Source organism: Mastigoproctus giganteus, chromosome 8 (genome assembly GCF_048544385.1).
Source record: "Mastigoproctus giganteus isolate SK-2022 chromosome 8, ASM4854438v1, whole genome shotgun sequence".
Classification (NCBI taxonomy): domain Eukaryota; kingdom Metazoa; phylum Arthropoda; class Arachnida; order Uropygi; family Thelyphonidae; genus Mastigoproctus; species Mastigoproctus giganteus.
The window spans coordinates 53936998-53955358 of NC_143582.1; the positions used below are offsets into that span (position 1 = coordinate 53936998).

General features: G+C 35.9%; 1 protein-coding gene across 1 annotated transcript in view; it reads right to left on the reverse strand.

Moving 5' to 3' along the window:
• Window positions 1-18361, reverse strand: part of LOC150081532 (midasin) — a 1449634-nt gene that overhangs the window by 1285682 nt on the left and 145591 nt on the right. Inside the window, exons 10-11 of the mRNA XM_090380238.1 lie at window positions 16550-16704; window positions 6714-6891 (exon numbers count right to left, since the gene is read on the reverse strand). Of these exons, the coding sequence (XP_090236364.1) occupies window positions 6714-6891; window positions 16550-16704 (333 nt within the window). The remainder of the gene's footprint in view (window positions 1-6713; window positions 6892-16549; window positions 16705-18361) is intronic.

An 18361-nucleotide genomic window follows, 5' to 3' on the forward strand; every position in this document is an offset into this window, starting at 1 on the left:
CTGATGGAATCCATACTAGTGATCGTTGATTAGATGAAAGATTTCCAGATAGTTTTAAGAGTTGGCAATTAATTGATTTCTCCATTACTTTGGAAAGGGTAGAAGTAATTGCAATGGGACAATAACTGGATAGAAGGGATTTGTCACCCTTTTTAGAAACTAGCTGGATATGAACAAATTTCCAAGCAGAAGAAAAAACACCTCTGGAATAAGAAAGTGCAAAAAGACTACACAAAACAGGAGTAAGCTCAGGAGTTGCAACAGATGCAGTAAAAAGCAGTAAGATTAGTCAGGGACACATGAGGATACTCTTGCATAAAAAATACTTCAGTTCTGCAAACTAGAACATCCGGAAACTAGGTACCTGTAAGCAAAAGCTTAAGCCTATATATTAATCAAATGAACTAAATGTTAATGGTATTCATACTCTTTCTCAGATGATAAACACGTGCAGGGAGGACATAAAACTTAAATTGCTTTCATCCATAGTAACTGACTGCTGGATCAAACTTTTATCTGGTGTTGCGGAAGTGGATAGTTTGAATAAATTTAAAGAAGTCTTAGAAAAATTTCATCAGATGATGTGGATATGGTCCCTCCCTATGGAATGCTATATAAGCTTGCTTCCTTACATCACTACTAATAGAAATACTAGTTCAGACTTTGCATTTCACTGTACAAATACAGTCGATTCCAGTTATTTGGGACACATTGAGACTAGTGCACTTTGGCCCGATTAAGCAGCATTGGCGCCTCTGTAGCCAGGTGGGCAGGAGCAGCAGTGCGTAGCACACGCTTCTTGATTAGACCGGGATTCGAGCCTGTTACCACCAAATACCGAGGATGCGGAAAGGTCAGGGAATGACCACCGCATATCCCCGGAGCAATATGGCCTTAGTTGCTAATGCTCCTAAAAACCAAATAACAACAACGATTAAGCGGCTGCCCCAATTATCCAAAGTTTCACGTAAATAGTTAAAAATACAATGTACCCTCCCTTTACAATTAGTTCAATGTACAATCAAATCATGTTACGACGAACTCACCATAGTAAAGTACCGTTCACTATATGATGTGCAGTAAGCGCCGGTCATTTTGATCCCGTTTGTGAATTGAATTTTAATTCTATTAAACAGCGATTCTAATTAGCGAAAATAGTAGGAATATTATCCACAGGCTATAAAAGTAAAGACATATTAGGCACAAATTTACCCTTTATTACCTTACCAATTAAAAAAATTAAATGATACGTGAAATTCGGAAGAATATACATGATAATCGGAATATGTACTGTAATGTGTACATACTAACTAAACTAGTTGATATTTCTGTTCACTGACATTAGTGGGTGGGGTTAAAATTTAAAACAGTAAAAAGATAAGCAATCAATAACAAAAATCACGGCACACACAAATTGCAAGTAACACAATACGCGCAAGCGGGAATGGAGTAACAAGTTACAATGCTTTAAAAATAGGAATGAAGAGAAGATTCTGAAAATTACTTTTTTTATATGATTGAAGATTCCATGGAAGTGTAAACACATTTTACCATAATAACCCACAGAATTCCAGCTGTCAGTATTATCGTAAGTTCAATAAGATCGAGTTTACTATTCGTTTATGATAGAGTGCACTAACAGAAAAGCCCAATAAACAAGTGACAGCTAATTGTTTTTATTGTTTTATGGTTGTGACCTCCAGAAATCCGACCGAACTATGTGGTACGGTCGGAGACAATTGCAGGATAATCTCTAGTGCTGCGGTCTCCTGCCCCGATTAAACGGCATTTTGTCCCAATTAAGTGAAGTAAACCTTGGCTATTTTCTCGATTGGGTTCTGGTTTTTAAGATTTGTCCCAAATAAATAGCTGCCCCGATTAACCGGTAGCCCAAATAATTGGAATCCACTGTATTTCTAATTATCCAAACTTAAAGGCATATAAAAACTCTATATTGTTAATTGAGGGAAACTCAATTAACAATATTCAGGAACTCCCTGACTTATGGAAATTCAACTTTACGTAAGTTTTTGCGGGCCAGTGTAAACTTAAAAAAAATTATGGAAACGTATTTTGCATCCCATAGGAATAAATGGAGGTATCGTGAAAATATCATAATGTGAACCCAATAACACTTTTTTTTTTTTTTTTTTTGTAATTCGTTCCAAGTCATTGAAAGTTGAAAATTTTGCCATATTACTAAGCTATTTATCTCTCTAAAAGATCATATTTATAATTGAAATTGCTCTACCCTTTCATCATTATCATATGTTCCCATTACAAGAATCGATTTTGAACTCCTTTGTGATAATTTTTTTCTAAAGCATGTTTCTGAAGGTCACGACCATAAAATAAAAACAATTTGCACTTTCCAGTTTATTGGGCTTTTCTGTTAGTGCATCTAATTATAAACGGGTAGTAAACTCAATTTTACTTCATTTGCAATAATACCAATAACTGCAATTATGTGGGTTTTTACACTATTATGGTGAAATGTGTTCCCCTTCACTGAAATCTTCAATCATATAAAAAACAAATTTTCAGAAACTTCTCTTCATCCCTATTTACGTATTACAATGATGAAGGGGAAGTGACCAAAGAAAAGTACAAGTGGTGGTAGTGCCAGGAAACGAGACAAAGTTGATTTAGAAATGATGATGAAAATGATTAAGTATGAAGCAGGACAAAGTATGTCATCTATTGCAAGGGAATTAGGTCTCACTGCTTCAACAGTGAATACTATTTTAAAGGACAGTGTGTGTATAAAAGAACATGTCAAAGGATCAACGCACTTAAGATCAGCAGTGATCACAAAACAGCATTCAGGTGCTATATCGAGGATGGAACAGCTGTTAATAATATGGATGGAAAATCAGATTCAGAAACGAGTCTAATACCATTCAAGCAAAAGCAACAAGTATTTACTTGTTGCTTTTTTGCAACAAGATGCAAAATGCAAATACTTGTTGCAAGTATTTACAAAAGCAAAAAGCAGCAAGGATAAGTACGGCGAACTCCAATCCAAGTTCGTGGCAAGCAAAGGGTGGTTTTATAAGTTCAGGCATCGTGTTGGTTTTGACAATGTTAAATTATGTGATGAAGTCGCCAGTGCCGATTCTGCAGCTGCAGAGAAATTTTGTGATGTGTTGGAAAAAATTATTGATAAAGGCGGCTATCCAACGCAGCAAATTTTTAACGTTAATGAGACTGCTCTGTATTATAAAAAATGATGGATCGAACATACATTGCCAGCTTTCAAGGCGTCAAAAGATAGGGCCATGTTTTTGCTTGGGGCTAATGCAGCTGGAGATTACAGATTAAAACCACTGCTTGTGTACCATTCTGAAAATTGTCGTGCATTTAAGGGCATCAATAAAGCCACCCTACCCATGCAGTTAGTTAGCTAGTTAGTTATTTGGTTTTTAGGAGCATTAGCAACTAAGGCCATATTGCTCCAGGATATGCGGTGGTCATTCCCTGACCTTTCCGCATCCTCCGTATTTGGTGGTGACGGGCTCAAACCCCGGTCTAATCAAGAAGCTTGTGCTAGGCACTGCTGCTCCTTCCCACCTGGCTACGGAGGTGCCATCTACCCGTGCATTTCGATTGAACAAGAGAGCAGGGATAACAATATCTCTCTTTGAGAATTGGTTTAAATGCTGCTTCATTCCCGAGGTTGAAAAATATTGTAAAGACGGCGACGTTCCTTTCAAGATTTTGCTTCTATTAGATAATGTTCCTGGACATCCTACACATCTAGATGATTTCAATTCGAATGTGAGCCATATTTCTACTGAAAAACACGACTTCACTCATCCAACCTATGGATCAGGCGGTTATTTCGAATTTAAAAGCATACTATTTACACCCAACATTTGCTCAGGCATTGACTGTAGTAGACGGTGAGAAAAGGTTTATGTTAAGAGACTTTTGGAAATCCTTACAATATTTACCACACCATTTTAAACATTAATAAGGCCTGGGTGGAAATTACTAAAAGTTGTTTAAATGGTGCAGGGAAGAAAATATGCCCACAGCACATAAAAGGCTTCGAAGGATTTGAAAAAGATTAATCATATGAAGAGGTTACACAAATAAGATTGTAAAGGTTGCAGAGCTACTTCAGTTGGAGATTGATGCCAAAGATGTAATAGAGGAAGAAGAGAAGGAATTATCTAACGAAGAACTTGTTGACTTGCTGGCAGTGATAGTAAAATAAGAAAATGCTGACAAAGCTCAAGATGAACTGAATGAGGAGCCGAGACGCTTCATCACCAATGGTTAGGTTTTAGAAGATGGATCCTGACAGTGAACGATTCTTAAAAGTTAACAGAGGAGTGAATGATATGCTTGCTTGCTACAAAGAAATCTACGATGAAAAGAAAAAAAACTAACATCCAGTCATCCATTAATATGTTCTTTCATAAGGTTGAGTGGCCGACCCCTTCTAAATCTCCACAGCGGCATACTTATCAGCTGAAGACGTCAATTCTGGCAATGATGTTCGAGAGATAAAACTTACTGATGTTATTCCTGTCTCCCCCTCTTATTTTGTAATTTTGAAAATTTTTTAAATTGCACGCTTTTGTAATTTTTCCTGCGCGTGAGATAAAAAATTGAATAAATACAATAAATAATTCTATTCACATGTTTGTCGAACATTTCTTTTTTGATTCAATCAATTCAGCAAGCAGTTGTGAGTGATGCACAATCATGGGGGAAATTTTAATTTGAAATAAAAATTTTAAAAAAAGACAGTCTGTTCTCCTTTCTGGACCTCACTTAGCCATACGGTGGAAGTCTACTCACACTGTTGTGAGTTTAGGAAAAACTGGATTTGTAACTTTAACAGAACTATTTATAATACAGCTTTATCAATAATACACAAGATGCTATTGATAAAGGAAACTTTGGAAAGAAACAAGTGCCTTGGCATCCAAGGCACTTGTTTCCTTTCAAATGTGTTGATTTGTTAGTGTTAATTTGTGCACTTTTATGTACTTTTGGGTGTTTTCCTGAGAGTGAAGGCTTTAGACCAAGTTGGATTATTGCCTGCAGTTTAGGATATCAAACAGGCAGTCTACTTATTCTACAAGAGACCCAAGAAAAGTGGGCCACTTGTACAAGAGGTTTAACATACATTAAGAAAACCTTGATCACAGAAATTGCTTAACAGTCAGGGTTAACAACTGGAGAGAACTTTGTTTTGTTTATTTTATTCTTATCAATCTTTACTTTTCTCTATTCGCCATGACTTTTCTCTTCCTTGAAAATTATGTTAACACTAAACAAAAAAATTTGATATTTATTATCAGGAACCACCCAAGTTCACAATGTAGTGCACATAAGCAGTGAATGTTAAGAGTAAAATGCCCCCTTTTTCTTTGCTTTTATTATCACCTCATTATTAAAATTTTTAATAAAATTAGAGCCTACTTAATCAGAGTATATATTTCAAGGCCCTTGCATTTTGAATTAACAAGGTATGCCAAACCTCTATATAAAGTGGGCATTCACTAAGTTATCTATCTTGACTGTAAATATGCTTGATATGACAAAAACAATACTTTAAGAGCAAAGCTATCATACTCCAAGGATGACTGTACAGAAAAATAGGACATCCAGTGTGCAGCAAATAACATCTGAACTTACACAAGCCCAGAACTGCCGGTTTCAAACCTGTAGCACATGCAGGGAATTGAAGAAATTGGGTATTGGCAGTCACCCGCCCATTCAGAAGCCACATGTTTCAGAGAAAAACATAAAAATACGCTCACAGTGGTGGAAAGAATTTTGCAATTAGTCAGTAAAACAATGCAAGAAAGTCAGATGAATCACAATACACTTTGTTTTGTCCTGATGGTAGGTAGAGAATGTGGCAAAAACCTCACAAAGAGATGAACCCTGCTTGCCTAGTTAACACAACCCAAGCATCTGGAAGTGGTATCGTAGTATGGGGAATGTTTTTTTGCACAAACTGCATCTGCTGATACCGACAGAACGTTAAATGTCATCCGGAGAGTACCAGAATTTTGTATCGGTTCTACTGCACCCTGCAATATTACACTTTTACCCCAATGGTGATGGCCACTTTATGGATGACAATGCAAAAGCACATCATGCCAGAATAGTTTGGAGAACATAATACAGATTTCTACCTTCTTCCCTGGCCCCCACGTTCACCTGGTCTCAATCCTATTCTGAATGTTGTGGGATATGCTGAAGAGAGCTATTCAGCAATGAAGTTCTCCACCTTCAGCTCTGTCACATCTACATAGCTGAGTGGTCACGAGTGAGAGTGCATAGCATGCGTTCCTTGAGTGAACCGGGGTTCAAGCCCGTGACTACTAAATACGATAAATATTTGTATTGACGATTTATTGTAAACTCTACTGACTTGGTTGTCGTGCCGGAGTATAAACAGGAAAAAAAATATATATATTTATTTATTTATGATATTTTGCTGCAAGAATGGTTACAATTACACCAAATTGTTCTAAAACACCTTATGGAATCCAATGCCACACTGCACACTTGCTGTTATACAAAACAAAGGCAGCCTAATTCGATACTGAATAAAGATCCTTATTTTTTTTTTTTTTTTTTGGCCAGTATGTGTATATAATATATTGTGGGAAGGCAGTGTTGTTTCTTTATTAAGGAAGAAGATAAACTTCATGAGTGGGCCTCATAATTAAATCTAAAATCCTTACCTTAGCCTTTGGTAAGTTTAGTTTGACTCCAATGGCCTCTGCTATAGTTGTTCTTCTATTAGGGTATGGTATACTTTGACAAAAGCAGTCCAATGCATCTTGAAACGCTGCTATTGCTGCATCTACAGATACCAAATCAAAATCTTTGGCAATGCGTTGACACCATTTTAAAAGGTCTCTATATAGGGGGGAAAAAAGAAAGAAAAAAAAAAAAAAAAATATATATATATATATATATATGGAAAAGAAACACAACTGAAATTACTTTGAAAAATAAAATAATAAAAACAACCATATTAAGGTATATAAACATTATCTACTTCAAATACTAATGTATATATGTGTTTCAACAGCTTTCCACAGAAATGCTGCTAAAATGCAAATGTCAAAAACCCAAAACAAAAATCACTTCTATAAAACTAATAAAGAGTTTCTAAAAATTAATTAAAGAAAACTTCCTAAATGATATTTATTTAAAATCAGGATGCAGAAAACTTTAATATGGATTTGTCCTTCAACCAGAATGACATTCCAGATTAATAAATAATTAATCTAACATATGACGCAAATGCAAAAATATACATGTGTCACAGCGAAAAGCAATAAGCGTTATTCTAAATGCTAATGGTACTTGGGTTGCCTATTTCGGAGTTCCCTGGCAAACTGATTACATTTGGCAAAGGGCTCTAAATCCATATTCACGTGCTTCATACATATGACTTTTATTGGGTTATTGTACAGGGTGTCCGAAAAATAATGGTGGAGTTTTGTACTAATGTTATGTGACAGACGGCAAGCACCATGGCAGGAAAGGTGTTCAAATGAAGTCAATAGGGCAACAAGTTTGCTGCACATGCCGGCAGTCAGCAGCATGTCAGTTAGTTAGTCTGGCAACGACTACCGTACAAGAGAAAGCTGCATGTGTTTTGTGGTTGGGGGAATGCCGATCCGTAATCAAGGTTCAACACCGTTTCAGACAAGAATATCACAAGGATTCGCGACATGAGAACAATACCTGCCGATGGTTTAAACCAGAAGTGGACAACCCGTGGCCTTTGTTACACAAAGATGAAATAAAATGATTAAATAATCCTACTACTTTTAAACTAATATTTTTTAAAATTAAATATTCAAAATGTTTTAATAATAAAAAACTTTATATTTTTTTTTCACCATATAGAAACATTATTCAGATAATTAAAAAAGGAAAATATAAATTTTTTGATCTAAAAAGTAAAATATATCATGTTTAACCTTTTCTATTTATTTAAAAATCATTTTTATGTACCACAAATGATAAAAAACGAAAGCTATTTAATAATAGAAAAATTCTAATCCTCTGTTAAGTTTGTTAAAATAAAAAAAATATTTTAACAGTGTTAATAATTTGACGAAAATAGTTTTTTTATTTTAAAATTTAAATTGTGACATCGATTTTTATCTGTTGATTTTTTTGATTTTTTTCTTAGATATGATTTTTTATCTGTTGCTTTTATGTGCATATTTGTAACTGTAAATATTTTAACAACCGTATGTATTCTTGCCTTGAATTTTGTAATCCTGTAATTTCTTATGTTTGATTTCACAATTGCTTAATTTTTAGATTGCCCATCATGTCCAAAAAAGTTAAAAGGAAGTTGAATGAAGAAAACAGAACATTTAAAGAAGATTGGGAGATGCAGTATTCTTATTTCTGTGAAAGACAAAATGGTTTGTTTGATATGTAATACAGCACTAACAACATTAAAAAAATACAATGCAAATCAACATTATCTATCTCACAAGGAGCATAAATATGTAAAATTAGAAGGAGAAGCTTGTAAATCTGCACTTCAAAAAATGAAGAAAGAAAAACAGCACAGGGAAAAAGCTTTTGGTGCTTTTATTAAGCAAGGAACTTCTGCAACCGATGTTACATACAAAATAGCGCATGCACTTGGAACAAAAGGCAAACCATTTAGTGACATTGAAATGATAAAAGAATGTATTGTTGAAGCAGTAGGATGTTTAGATCCAGAAAAAGTTGACAAATACAAACAATTACCTCTCTCAAGAAAAACTATAAATAATAGACAACATGAATTAGCTCAGAACGTAGAACAACTTCAGGTAATAATTCACTCTAAAGATGTATATTTTTCAATAGCGTTAGATGAAACCACTGATAGAAATGACTCTGCTCAAATATTATATTTTATTCATGCTATAACTGAAGATTTTCATTGTTACGAGGAACTACTGGCTTTGGGTACGCTCACTGGAAGGACTGGTGGAATATTTTTAACAACTTTAAAGAGATGTGTCTTGAGAGAGGACTAAACTTGGTAACCTGGTGAGTGTATGAACGGACGGTGCACCTTCTATGAGAGGAAAGCGAGAAGGATTTGTTTCATTGTTAAAAAAAGAAAATCCCAATTTAGAAAAGTTAATTTCGTTCCACTGTATATTACACCAACAAAACCATTGTGCTAAAAATGGACAAAATTATTGCAATTGTTAACTTTATTCAAGTAAATGCTTTAAGAGATCGCCAATTTCGAAGCATGCTTATATTGGATGATGAGACACATAATGTCGACTTGCGATATTATTGTAAAGTGTGCTGGTTATCAAAAGGATAAATTTTAGTAAAAGTTTTGGCTTTGCGAGAACAAATTAAAAAATTTTATGAGGAACAACAACAAGAATGTGATTTATTAGATGAAGAATTTTGTAGAAATGCTGTGTTTTTGTGTGATATTATGGAAAAGCAAAATGAATTAAATGTTTATTTGCAGGGAAAAACAAGACATATATATATATATATGACATGTGGCAAAAAATTCAGGTATTTCAAAAAAAATTTAATTTTTTACAAAACTCTTTTCTCTAAATCAGAAATATCTGGGGAACATTTCCCTCGTTTAAAATATATGTTAAAGGAGCATAAATATGTTGTATGTGACACTTTCAAAGACTACATAACCATATTGGACATGCTAATTGAAGAATACAATGATAGATTTTCTGATTTTGAAGAACACACTTTAGAAATGAAATTGCATATGAGCCACATTTAGTTGATATCCTGCCGGCACCCACGGAACTACAGATGGAATTAATTGAATTAGGAGAAGATAATATGATAAAGACTTTTTTTTGATACAAAAAAAGATCCTATTGAAATACGGAAAAATGCAGTTGAATACCCACGTTTACGTCAACATGCTCGTCGACTGCTGTCTTGCTTTGCAACTACGTATTATTGCGAATCAACTTTTTCATACCTTACACAAATTAAAAGTCATTTAAGGACTCAGATATCAGATATTCATTTAGAAGACCAACTCAAGTTTCATACAACTAAGATGGAGCCTAATATCCAGTTGTTATCTAATAAAAAACAAAACCAAAAATCTCATTAGTTAATTATCAAAAAAGATGTTTCGGCTGAAACCAATGCATTCTGATGAGTTTAACTCATTAAAAATGTGCAATCGAAGTGGTTTCAGCCGAGACATCTTTTTTGGTAAACAACTCAACCACCGAAGTATCAAATCTTCAACTCATTAGTTTTTTTTTATGAAAACCCCAAACACGAAAGGTATCAAAACCTATAGTACTTAGTACCATGCATGGGTTGAAGGAGAAGTATGGGGAGAGGGAGATGCCGGAAACTGTGCTCTAGACAGACTAAACATGGGTTTCACCACTTCAAGCCTCCAATAAGCAAAGTGGTGGTATTTCAGTTAACTCACATTAAATTATTTTTTACAATAGTACTAAAAAAAAAAACTAAAATAACTAAAATCCGTACAAAATAAAAATTATAAATTTTTATTTCATTTAGTATTTTTCTTCAGGAAATATGATTTCAAAAAACATAAAATGTCCACTAACGATTACTTAATTTTGTTCTTATTCTAGATACAAAATTGCCTGAAATAGAAAATACTCTCTCACTGGCTACTGAACTGGGTTTTATCGTTTTCAGGGCATCAAATAATAAATTTAAATTCTTTGTTCTTTTATTGGTTACTTCAAATACTGAAAATTCGGCCTTCGGTGTCTTCGGATTTGATATTATTTCTTCAGGTTCCTCAAGAAACCTATGAATTGATTTTTCCATGGCTTCTTTTAGAGCATTGCCCTGATTAATAGTTTCCCCATCTAACAGTAAACAGATTCCAATATATTCACCATCAGAATCTGTTTCCTTACAAGAATTTGGATATATTCTAGACAATATTTTCCCAGATATCTTAATAATATTGAGTTTTGAAACAAAATATACTAGATTTCTTTGTTGAAATGTTTTGTGAATTTTGCAAATATAGCAAAAAAAGGTTACCAATCCTACTTGTCTTATTTCTTATTCGTCCTTCTAAAGCATTTAATAATTTGGAACTAATTTCAGTCTTCAATTTTTTTATTTAATTTAACAGAAATTCAAATATGCCTTCACTTGTTAATAAATTGGCATCTTGCCGCCCTAAGGTCTCAGCTGCTAGACGTACTGGTCCCAACACTTTAAGAAGCTCCATGATTTTAGGATATTGAGCTTCATTCCCCATATGAGACGCACCAATATTCATTCAAAGCTAAAACAACACATTATTTTAAGGTTATAAATCTTTCAATCATTGCCTCTAAACTATTCCATCTCGTTTTGCAGTCAAGAATCAGACTTAATTCCTTTCCTTTTTCTTGTTTTTCATAATTCTGAAGGATGCTCTCTTACAGGAAATTTTCTAAAAAAATTTGCAAATTTTTCTAATTTGGGAAATTGATTGTTTGTAATTGTCAGACAACATAGGGAATCCACAGTGTCGTTATCTAGATCAGGAGAATTTTAAAAATCCTCGCCATAGTCTTCTTCACACTCTGTCATCTTCCGATTCCTCGCTTGTAACATATACATTGGTTTCAGCAATTTCTTTATTTTTATATAACACATCAGTAACTGCTAAGTGTATGGCATGTGAATAGCATAGTTGATTAATTATAGGTGATAACTGGCCAAATTTTTTCATAACAGCGGCACCATCGTTTGTCAACTTTGTCAGTTGCTAGATCAAAGTTAAAAATTTGTAGCCTATCAGAAACTAATTCTAATATGGATAGTATGCAGAACTAAACTGAACTGAACTGAACTGAACTGGTCTGGTGGGGTGGGGTGGGGTGGGGTGCACGTGAGCAACACAGCTGATGTCATTGGCCAGTCTGTGTGATGCCACATAGAATAGCATAACAGAATGCATTGTGGATTTCCATGTCAAACATTCGCCTGACTCATGAAGATTAGTTTTACTACAATATGCTTGTGCTCGAGGCGATTTCAAGTCAAAATGTTAATGTTTTTAATTAAATAATTAATTAATTTTTACTTATTAATTATAGTATCTAAAAGCGTTTTTTTTTTTTTTAATTAAAAAACTGGTTTTCAAATTTTACAAATTTATCCAAAAAAACTGGTTTTTAAAAACTGACACACCCTAGATCCTTGGTTTTCTTTCTAAGGATCCAAACTACATCCAACAGCAAGCAGATGACAATGTCATAAAACAAGTAGTATTCAGAGATTTCTGTGTTGATAGGTAATAGGGGAGGGCCCTTCAAGGGAGGGGGCAGTAGTGGATTGAGGAATTTCTAAGACTATTTACTTGTTATTTGTTTGTTTGTTATTTGGTTTTTTGGGAGCATTAGCAACTAAGGCCATATTGCTCTGGGAATATGTGGTGGTCATTCCCTGACCTTTCCGCATCCTCCGTATTTGGTGGTCACGGGCTCGAATCCCGGTCTAATTAAGAAGCGTGCTACGCACTGCTGCTCCTTCCCACCTGGCTACGGAGGCGCCTGACTATTTATTGGAGAGACAACTATTTGCTGTTGGATATGAGTTCATTGTGGGAAGTACTCAAGGGATTTATCTTGGAAGCTACAAATGCATTCATTCCAGTGGAGAAGTTCTGCAAAAGAAAGATGACCAAGTGGGCAAAAAGTGAGATTAAAGATTTAATTGAACACAAGAAAAAAAAGCAAGGTATACTTACAGACTACAGTGAGATATGCTGATTTATATCAGTATTACAAACGTGTGCGCGCGCGCGCGAGAGAGAGAGAGAGAGAGAGAGAGAGAGAGAGACTATTATGATGGGGTAAAGGAGGCAAAAGGAGTTAAAAACGGAGGCAAGGAGAGCTTTTTTTACATGAACGCAAAAATAGACCCCTTACCTAATTGAAGTTGAAAGAAAAGTCATAAAAAGTCTATTAGAAGTGAACAAGTTACAGAGGTATTTTGCACTCATCATCATAGCTGAAAGACAGTATGAACCATGAGGGAATGGTGACAAGGACTCAAACTCCTGAAAATTAAATGATATATCAATCTCACAGAAGAGTCTATGGGAAACACTACTTCACCCCTGATGCATTCATATGTAGCTCTTTTTAGTATATGTATACCATTCCTCCCTGAGCCTTGCCTTTTTGGGTGTTAATGAGATTGTTCCAGGATGATCCCCTCCCTCAACTGGAAAAATGCCAATGTCTATTCAATCCACAAAGGAGTTGCAAAAGGTGTGACTACATATTCTTGAGTTTGACATCATTGGTAGAAAAGACCACGGGGCCTGTGATTCAAAATGCTGTAAAAGATCTAGATAGGAATGGTATCATTAATGGACACACATGGATACATGAAGGAGAAGTCTTGCTTGACCAATCAATTTAATCATTAAGATGAAGTTATAAAATAGCTCAATGCAAAAAATGACTTTGGCATTATTTTTCTTGACTTCAGCAAAGCTTTGATATAGTTCCCCATGAAAGGTTGTTATATAAAGTGGGTACATGCAAACTGAAGCAAATTAAGATTATCAGCAAGATCCCTCATTGAATTGTGAGCTGGTTAAAAGATAGGAGACAGAGAATGGTCACAAATGGACATTCCTCAGGATATCAGTATAGCAAGTGAGACCAGTATCGAGGCCACTTTTTTATTTTTTAACTTTTCTAGTGACATTGATGAAGGAATGCAAGGTAAGTTATCAAAGTCTGACGATGATTTAAAAGTAGGATAGGTAGTTAACAACCAGAACTAGGCCTTTTCGCTTCAGAATGACTGCAATTTAATGCCTCTGACTATCTATGTTCAGATAGCATGTAAGATTTTGCACCTAGGAAACAGAAACACAGTCAAAAGTGGTTCAGGGTGAAAAAGACTTCGGGGGTTATGATTCAGTTATGCATGAAATTTTTCATGCCATATAAACAGGCAACTAGGAAGGCATATGCACAGGCAGATTTAGGGGAGGGGAACATGTCCCCCTCCCCTATCTATCTGGTACAACAGTACATATATTAATGTACTGTTGTACCAGATAGAAAACGAAAGAAAGGAAATAAGAGACTGCAGCAGCCACATGTTGTTGGGATTTCTGTGTGGAGATCGGTGGACCCCCCTCCCAAAGTCAGGTTTCTTTGAAGGGAATAGGTCTTGTTTACACTGAAGGGCATCCCCTTTGTGACAGATCCAGAGAAGTAGCATTGAAGAGTGCTGAAATGCACAAAAACGACTGTTTTGCACCTCTGAAAGAAGTTTTGAAATAAAACAAGGCCAAAAAGCAGATTCTCCAGCAGAAGCCTACAAAAGTCTTGTATCCCAAACATCATGGTACTTCTGAAACTCATATCGATTTTGTCAGTCACAACTAGCACACAGAAATCACATTTTCAGCACTGCATCATGTTAAAATTTACCTTTGCAGCATTATGACAGAACATCAGTTCAATGGTTCAGCACTAATGAACATAAACAGAAGCATTCCTTTCACAGCAGAAGAGGTGCTAGAAATCTTCTGACGAAAACTTAGTAAGAGACTGAAAACTTGACCTATCTTTGAGTTTAAAGGATTTGGAATTTGTTTTGCTACAATTTCCTGATCCTTGTGATTCTCCCAATAAGAGAAAGAGAGAAAAAAAAAAAAAAAAAAACAATGCATTTACCATATACCAGTGTTACACCCTGTACGCACAGCAACTAGACAGACCAGACTATCATAATTGACATGAGAACTTGAAAAAAATAATCCATTTACCGTAGCAGCATTACACCCAGCACACACACAGGCTATACCTACTATCATAATTGACATGAAAGCTCGTGTGCCCCCTTTGCACCAGAAAAAATTTTGGGATCAGCCTATGGGTGTATGATATCCTTTCCATAGGTAGGACCTTCCCAAATATGTAATGCCTTGTTAAAAAAATAAAAATAATAATTTGATAAAATATAACAGACTATTTACACTGATGAGCCAAAACATTATGACCACCTACCTAATATGATATTGGTCCTCCACATGCGACTAAAACAGCTCATACACGGCGAGGAATGGATGCTACAAGATTTCAAAATGTGTCATGTGGTATCTAGTACAAACACGTAACCAGCAGATCCTGAGAGGTCCGTGGTTGAGACACCACAGATCGGAGCTGCTGTTCAACACAAACCACAAATGCTCGACAGGATTGATGTCTGGGGAATTTGGTGGCCAGGACAATACCTGGAAGTCTTCCTCCTGTTCCGCAAACCAGTCTTGAACAATCAAGGTGGTGTGGCATGGCGCCATTATCCTGCTGAAAGACGGTACCGCCAGAGGAGAAGACTGGTGCCATGAAAGGGTATACCTGGTCATCGATGATGTTTAAGTAGGTGGTAGACATCAGTGCCCGGCACATGGATGGCGGGACCCAGGGAATCCCAGCAGAACATCGCCCAAAGCATGACACTGCCACCATCACTTCCCCAGGTAAACAGTACACACGTACCCAGCCGTCTACACGGTGCAACAGGATACGTGATTCATCAGACTAGACAACCTTCTTCCAATCACTCAAGGTCCAGTTTCGATGCTCTCGTGCACATTGTAGGCACTCTCGCTGGTGAACCGTGGTTAGCATGGGCACTCAGAGCGGCTTCGGCTAAGCAGCCCCATTTTCAGCAGGGTTCGATGTACTGTGTGTTGTGGCACATTACTCCCATCACCAGCAATGAACCAGTCATCTGGCCATTACAATTACCGGCGAGTTGCACCACAATCGCCCTTCTGTTGCCATGTACCATCTGGGAGAGCCTTCTCTCACCCCGAGCATCGATGAGTTGTGGTCGTCCAACACCTTGCAGGCGGTTTGTGGGTTTTCGCTCCTCTGACCACTTTCAGTAGGTACTAATCACGGCTGACCGTGAGCACCCCAACAGCTGTGCCGTTTCGGATATGCTCTGAACCAGTCATCTGGCCATTACAATTTTGCCATTGTCAAACTCATTTAAGTCTGCTGCCTTTCCCATCTGAAGAACAAGAGTAACACTAATCAACGGAGCTTAGTGTCAGGTGTTTTTTATACCATGTCCAGACCCCTGCCGTAGTTTGCCTGCAGTTGCTTCGATTTACATAACTCGCTGATCATAATGTTTTGGCTCATCAGTGTGTCTCAGATGACCTTATGGATGAAAGTCTAATCGAGCAAGCTCCTTGTTAACAAATCAAAACACCTCAGATATAATCTTATGAAGAATTTGATCTCATATAGCAGGTCTACATTTCAACCAAACTTATATGTTGTCCCAGTTTTTGGGTTTGGCAACTTAAAAATACCCTACACCTGTATTAGCACACATATAACACATTATTACAATACCATTGCAGACTAGTTCTACCTCACTAATAATGCAAATAAACAGTTTTAGAAACAATATATAAGCTGAGCTGGACATAACTATATTAGTTGTATTTTAAATAATAAATTATATTTTAAATTGTATGTATTTTAAATAAAAATGGTATCGTAAATACCTAGTAGAGATCATCCTCCCTCCAAGTTGTGGTAGAAACTGCTGCAGTCCTGAAACACTATCTCCAGTATCATGTTCTCCTGATGATATCATAAAATAAACATCTAGTAGTCTAGGAACAACATGTTCCAGAACTGGCCATATACTTGTAATTACCTGAAAAACTTACCACACTTGAAATAATATACCCAAAAATTAAACAAAAATTTTAAACTGTTGTGTCGCAATTTTTAACACTTAATACTGGAATCTTATCACTCTTTATGATTTAGCCATTAAACAAAAATTATGCAATTGTTTATATAAAAAACAATACTATAATAATAAAGGAGAATAAATTCTTCCACAACATGACATGGAACTGAACACTTAATAAATCAAAATTCTACACAGAACAAAATTCCTCCTTTTGCCTAAGCAAAATGGGTAAGGTAATATTGCACAAAAAGCTGTGCGGGGATATTAAACAAGGGACACAAGAATGAGAAATGCTTGTGTGATGTGTTGATTCATTATTGCTACAATGGAAGTACAAATTATCACTTTTACTACTACCTAAAGGGATAATTCAGTAGCAAAAGTGACAATGAACACTTTAATTATGAAGATTATTCCTCAAAGTTATCTACTTTCATTAAAAAAATACTTACAGAAGCATAGAAATCAGTGAAAGAAAACTGTCTTAACATAATCCTTGATCATGGATTGCAAAAACTGTCAAAATTATCAGAATTTAAGCAGTTTTGTGCAAACAGTGCACCAATTGGAAAATGAGACTGATAGCTAGAAAAAAAATGATTCGTTGTACGAGTAAAGACTGAGGTGGAAACTGGAGTAATACTCTTGATCTGGTTATCAGTAGTTATTCTTCATGCATTAAGAATCTGCAGATAAAGAAACCACTAGGTGTCAATGATCACAGTGTGCTGATGTGGGATTTACTCAAAGAGGTAACTACTATCGGGAGAAAAGGGAAAGGTTTTTGCTTTGGTAAAGGTGACAACAGTGGTCTGAGACAGTTTTTAGATTCTATACAGTGGAACCAACTGATGATGTTACCAACGGCAAATTCTAAATGGGAAGCACTGAAAGAAAGTTTCAATGCTTCCCATTTAGAATCTTGGAAGCTACTAGGCTTTCCATACCAACTAAAAAGTATTATTCAAGGCTCAGGCCTAAATGGATGTTAGATGAACTAATGAGACATGTGGCAGAGAAGAAAAATGCATGGCATAGGTATAAATTAAGAGGTGACAGTGAAGCCTATGGTAGATAAGCTGGTCTTTAATCAAATCACAAAGGAGGTTAGGCAGGCAAAGGCAGATTATGACAAATCTTTGGCACAGGATGCAAAGAAAAACAGCAAACAGTTCTTTACTTATGTAAACTCTAGAAGGGGATGAATCAGATTGATCCAATTGATATTGATGGTTCAACTGTTGATGATTCTGCTCAGGTAGCTAACAAACCGAATGAGTATTTTTCACCTACATTCACACAAGAGGAGTCATTAAGGATTGAAAATGCCAGAAGGTTATAAAATTGTAGCAAGGTGCTTAATGATTTTGTAATAACTGAGAACAAAGTGGAGGAGAACTTGTTGAAGATAAACACAAGGAAGACACCTGGGGTGGGTGGATGGGATCTATCCAGTTATATTAAGGATGGCAGCAAAGGAAGTAAGCAAAACCTTAGTCATAATTATAACAGCTACCTTGGACCAGGAGAAGGTACCCACAGACTGGAGATGTGCAAAGGTGACCGCAATTCATAAAGCAGTATCAAAGGGTGACACAAGTAATTACAGACCTGT